This window comes from Poecilia latipinna, unplaced genomic scaffold (assembly GCF_001443285.1).
Source record: "Poecilia latipinna isolate Pla-1442-1.1 unplaced genomic scaffold, P_latipinna-1.0 Scaffold3027, whole genome shotgun sequence".
Classification (NCBI taxonomy): Eukaryota; Metazoa; Chordata; class Actinopteri; order Cyprinodontiformes; family Poeciliidae; genus Poecilia; species Poecilia latipinna.
The window spans coordinates 13,643-19,345 of record NW_015115643.1 but is presented as its reverse complement, the minus strand read 5'-3'; the positions used below and the strand labels follow the sequence as shown (position 1 = coordinate 19,345).

Here is a 5,703-nt window from a genome sequence, read left to right as displayed (position 1 = left end):
TAACATAGTTACTTGATTATGCTAAAAAAAAAAGGGGCACTAAATGCTTAGATTTGCTGTATTCAGACATTTATTTGTTTGTTTCATTTGTGCTGGTGTCAGACTAAAAGGCCTGAATGTAAATATATGCCACACTTTACAGATTTTCATCAGTGGGGGGAACAAAAAAAATCTTTGGAAATCAAATTTCATGCCCTACTTGTTGGTCTGCGACATAAAATCCCTACGATTTATTCAAGTTTGTGGCTGTGAGGAAACAAAATGTGAAGAATGCCGAGGGTTCAGAACACTTTTGCAAAGCGCTGCCTGTCTGGGATCAAAACCAGCACATCAGTATTTACGCGCCAGACTTCAGAGTTGGTGGTTATCGAAGGAAGACTCTGTGTGTGTTCATGCTGTGATTCTACCTGGACCTCCAAATGAGCAAAGTCGGTAATAACAGGGTAATTTCTGTCCTGCTGCTTTTTCATAACATCCACCCTGCATGGTCTGCTCTTTGCTGCATGACTCTTTGTTTCTTCTTCTGTTTTGTTTTGTTTTTTACTCCCTCTTTCCCTGAACTGATCTGGGAAACAAGCTGAGGACATACTGTCAATACTAAAGGCTTGTAGGCTCCTAACACTTTATAATGAATCCTCTTTACAAGACTATAAATGTGATTTTTTTTTTAAGACAATATACTGCATCTGTAATGAAAAACAAAACACCAGCAGCTCCACTCCACTGGTGCTGAGTTGTTGTTGCAACATTACTATCCAGCAGCGCACCGGCGAATTAATTAAAGTGTTTACATGCCTCAGCACAGAGAGCGTACAGCATTCCTGAGGTCGGCGTGCTGCTTACGAGCTGATGGCGATTGGCAAATGATCAAATCTGAAACCCGGAATATCAAATAACTCTGCAGGTGTTTTGTTCTTTTTTTTTTTTAGCTGCTTTTATTATTATTACTATTTGTGCGCATGTTTGTGTGTGTGTGTACGTGTGTGTGTTTGAACTCATCTTTGTGCATTTTTGTCTTTCTGTAATTTCTGAACACGTGCGAGGGCCTCGTCAGGTTGTAACGCCATGTTTGTCTCTCTCCATCCTCGACGCCTGTAGAGATTTTACGTTGCGACGTCACGGCAGCTTAAGCGCCTGGAATCGGTCAGCCGCTCTCCCATATACTCCCATTTCTCTGAGACCATCACCGGCTCCAGCGTAATCCGAGCCTACGGCAGACACACTGCCTTTGTCCTGATGAGCGATATGAAGGTGGACGAGAACCAAAAGAGTTACTACCCTGGTATCGTGTCCAACAGGTAAGTCTCCCTCCGGTTTAAGTCGGGAAACACCAACTGCCTTGGTCTGTGAAGAAACGCTTGTAGAAAATGTAAATATTTGACCGAGCAACTTTAGCAGAGTGAAATCATTTCGGTTTAATCCCAACACTAAAATAGAGTAAGGTTTCTGTTTTTACACTGTATTACCAAAGTTATTTGCTTGTCTATCTTTGAATAGATATGAATTCATTCAACATTTTCTTTTTAATTTATAGGGTTTAATATGAAGTAGGGCTGAAATTATTAATCGTATAAATCGCGACTAATTTAGACATCGATTAATCGTTTAGCAATTCATTTAAGACAGGTCAGGACACCGTGTCTGTTTGTAAAAGTTCCCCTGCAAATAGTTCCCATTTGCAGGGGAACTATATTCCCCTGCAAATGGGGAATATAGTTTAAGAAATCCAAAAACTGGCTTATATTCTTAGATTGATTCAACCTTACAATTTGTATTAATGTAAAAAAAAAACAAAAAAACTTTGAGGCTTTGGGTGCAACCAACCCAGATCCACTAATGTCTGACTTCACAGAACCGTTTTTGCCTGTCTTCATTCCCACTGTTTGCTCAGCCTCTGATTCACAAAGCAAATAGTAATTATTAGTAAAGAAAATAAAATGGGAATTAACAACTTGGACACTTGCAAAATAGTTTGAGTTTCTGGCACCAAATTCCAAACATGTTAACATTTCCAAAACCCAGTCAGTGGAAACATTGATGGTCTGTAAAGTTATTTTACTATTTAGAAATTGTTTAGAAATGTACAGTCATGTTGTATCATGTAAATGAGAGAAAGAATCAAAGTTCTGTTTAAGGTCATCTGTTTTCAAGTGCCAACAAGATGCAAGACGACAATCATTTCTACTCGATGTAATTATTTCTTATAACCATCTCGATGACGAAACGTTTCATTTCCTCTCAGCGCACCGACCATCACCTCTCTGGCCACACCAGTTAGACTATTGTTATCTTTTCACCCTGACACAGAGTCTTTGCATAATGCCAGTATAAAGTGGGACGGTTTCTAACTGGACGCCCGTTGTCACGCAGGTGGCTGGGAGTTCGTATCGAGTTCATCGGGAACTGCATCGTGTTGTTTGCCGCTCTCTTCGCTGTGCTGGGAAAGGCAACCCTGAGCCCTGGCCTCGTGGGTCTGTCCGTGTCATACGCGCTCCAGGTGATGTAACTCATGCTATTTGAACAACTTTTTACTGTATGTGCTGCACTTGCAGAGCCTTTTCCACTCCAAATTTGTGTGTTTTGATTTATTTTTAAGCGAGAGACCAACACACAGAGGAGCATCATTGGGGAGTGGGTGGAAAAGGTTTACAAAAAATATCTATGTATGAAATGTGTGACGTGCTCCCTTTACTTTAATGCCTCTAAATAAAATCCAGAACAAGCATGTGTCTTCAGAAGTTAATTAGTGAACTGAAAGTTATAGCAGAGAGGCAGGAGGAAAGTTATTGTTAAAAGAAATCAAGTCCTGATCAGAGATATGAGTTTTTGTCCACAATTGGAGGAAAACATCCCCCTAAGCACAGCGGCTCTACGCTGAAACATGGTGGTGGCAGTGTCATGCTGTGGTGATGCTGTTCTTCAACTGCCAAGGCCTGATTTAGAAGAATAAGGGCCTCTTTCCTGGAGCCACTTCTGGTGACCTATGCCCGCGAAAAAATATATTTTATTCATGGAAGGTGGCTACAAGTTGGTCCCAAAAAGACGTGCCATAATTTCATCTTTATATTTGAAGATATTTTAGTGTTAAATTAATTAAATTCCAACGATGTTTTTAAAATTACAACCAGTGAACTGAGCCCAAGCAGTGGGATGTTTGTGCCCAAAAAAAATAACAACTTTTTTTTGGTCGCCCCCTCAAAAGTGGGAGCCTGTTCTGCTGCACCAGTAAAGCCCAGTCAGCAGGGATCTTGGTCAGTAGATTTCACCATGTGGCCTTGAGCGACTTTTAAAACCGGGATTATTCGAACAGGTGACCATGTCTCTGAACTGGATGGTGCGGATGACTTCCGACCTGGAGAACAACATAGTAGCGGTGGAGAGAGTGAAAGAATACTCCGAAACCAAGACCGAGGTATGTGGAGCATCCTCAGTTTAAACAATCAGATTAATTGATTATTGGAATAATCGTCTACTTATTTGTGCAACAATAATCATTAAGTGGAGTATAAAGAATCTTAAGTAGCCATTTGCTGAAAGAACTACACAGTTCGGAGCAGTAATTAGGCCAAAACTGTTAAAAAAAATATATATAAAAACTTTTTGCATTAAAGATGAAAAACCATCTTTGTCTGTAAATATATTCTCTAATGGAATGCTGTTATTGCATTTTAGGCAATATGATTATTTTTGTTATCTGAAAAGGGGATTTTGTTCTTATGTTTTTCTAATAATACATAAAATAAGCTGCAGAATTTACCACATTTTTTATGAAATTAATCGATTAATTGTCAGAGTAATTGCTACGAAAATAATCATTAGCTGCATCATTTTATTTTTAAAATGTTTTTAGAAGCAATGCTTGTTTCTCATGTTCCACAGAAGCTCATGCAGGGCTGAGCATGTGTTTGCTTTTAAATCAGTGATGCCGTCCGCCCTCTCACACGCACGCACGCACGCACACACACACACACACACCTCCAGACCGACTCCATGCTAGAATGAACAACGCAGGAATTCAGACACATTTCATAAAGCTGCTATGCTGCTCAGCTCGAGCTGCGCGGCTCCTATAAACCGTAACTAGATCCAGAAATGTTACATTACCTGCTTCCAACAAGCCCCCCGCCTGCTGCCCAACACAAACACTGCGTTTTGTACACGCTGTACTTTAGCAGCACGGCTCCCTCCGTTCACTAGCTGCTCTACGCCTGATGAAATACTTTGGTTTAAAAGCAAAATACAAAAAAAAAAAAAAAAAAAAAATTCCCCTTTTTAAAAAAGTTACCAGAAAGTGTTCCTGTCAGAAAAAGGTGTGTTCTCTCTTCTAGGCCCCATGGGAGGTGGAGGAGAAGAAGCCCCCTCCGGAGTGGCCCACGCAGGGCAACGTGGAGTTCAACGAGTACAGTGTTCGGTACCGCGAGGGTCTGGACCTCGTCCTGAGGAACATCACGCTCAGCGTTAAGGGAGGAGAGAAGGTAGCGACAATATTATTTTTATTTTTTAAATTAATATGGATTTTTAATCAGGCACGGAAAAGGTGACCACCCGGTTTGATCCTGAGCAGATCGGCATCGTGGGTCGCACCGGAGCTGGGAAGTCCTCCATGACGCTCTGCCTCTTCCGACTGCTGGAAGCCGCTGGAGGGGAGATCACCATTGACGGCGTGAAGATATCGGAGATCGGCCTGCATGACTTGAGGTCCAAACTCACCATCATTCCTCAGGTACAAACCCCGTCACTACGCCGCAGGCACACCAGCCGTGTTTCTGTCACCGGTTTTTGATGCATTTTTTGAAGTATTGGGAGGAAATGGGGCTTCCTCCACCATGTTTTTGTGTTGAAGATGTTAAAAGCTACAAAGATGTAGAGGTGCGTGAGCAGGCATCATAATTTGGAAATGTGTGTGAGGCCAACGGGCAGATGCAGGGGCAGGAAAGCGTCAACTATAAACTTAGATGAATCTGTCTTTACTGCCACTGTTACTGGTCTCTAAAACTTTATTTAAAATAAACAAACAACGCTCAGCCTGGTCGGGTGGCAAATAAAGCCTGGTGGCCCGCCAGGCTTATAGTCCACTTGGGGAAAAGGTTGATGGAAAAAAACATTTTAAATTTCGCAAAAATGTTTTAAAGCCCTGTTGAGGTGGTTTTTGGAGTTTGTGAAAAGGTGTTAATGCGCTAAAGGGGAGATGGAAACACATTTACCAAATAAGTTCTGACGTAGCGAACTCTCCCATCCACTGGTAGGTCTGTGCACTCACAGACATTTGATTACGCACAAGCGGCTGCACAATTCATGTTCATCTTCATAATTTAAGTGCGAGTTACATGTATGGATCTGTGTGACCTCCGATTGTATAGTGCGGATTGTCTGTTCAGCTTGTTAAATACTAATTAAAGCAAATGATATGCAATTTAATTGAGTAGGTCATTATTATTTTAAAAAGTGACAGGTAAAAATAGAATATGACAGATTTGTTTTTATCTGGTAAAATGATGGACAAGAGAAAAGTTTAGGATAACCTCTGGTGGGTTTGAGCCTTACTAGAGGCACGAAACTCTGAAAATTTGAGTTTCTTCCTAGGCATGAGTAACAACATCTGGCAACGGTACACTTTAATCCTGGTTGGTTCACTTAAAGCTAGAGATGCTCCGATCTCATATTCATATTGATCACGATATTGATAAAAACTCTAGACTGGGT

The 5,703-nt window shown here is 41.1% G+C and overlaps 1 protein-coding gene across 1 annotated transcript in view; it reads left to right on the top strand.

The window, feature by feature from the left end:
• Positions 1-5,703, top strand: part of LOC106939915 (ATP-binding cassette, sub-family C (CFTR/MRP), member 3) — a 52,702-nt gene that overhangs the window by 40,363 nt on the left and 6,636 nt on the right. The window contains exons 24-27 of the mRNA XM_015022492.1: positions 2,371-2,497; positions 3,311-3,412; positions 4,329-4,475; positions 4,565-4,723. Coding sequence (XP_014877978.1) covers positions 2,371-2,497; positions 3,311-3,412; positions 4,329-4,475; positions 4,565-4,723 — 535 coding nt within the window. The remainder of the gene's footprint in view (positions 1-2,370; positions 2,498-3,310; positions 3,413-4,328; positions 4,476-4,564; positions 4,724-5,703) is intronic.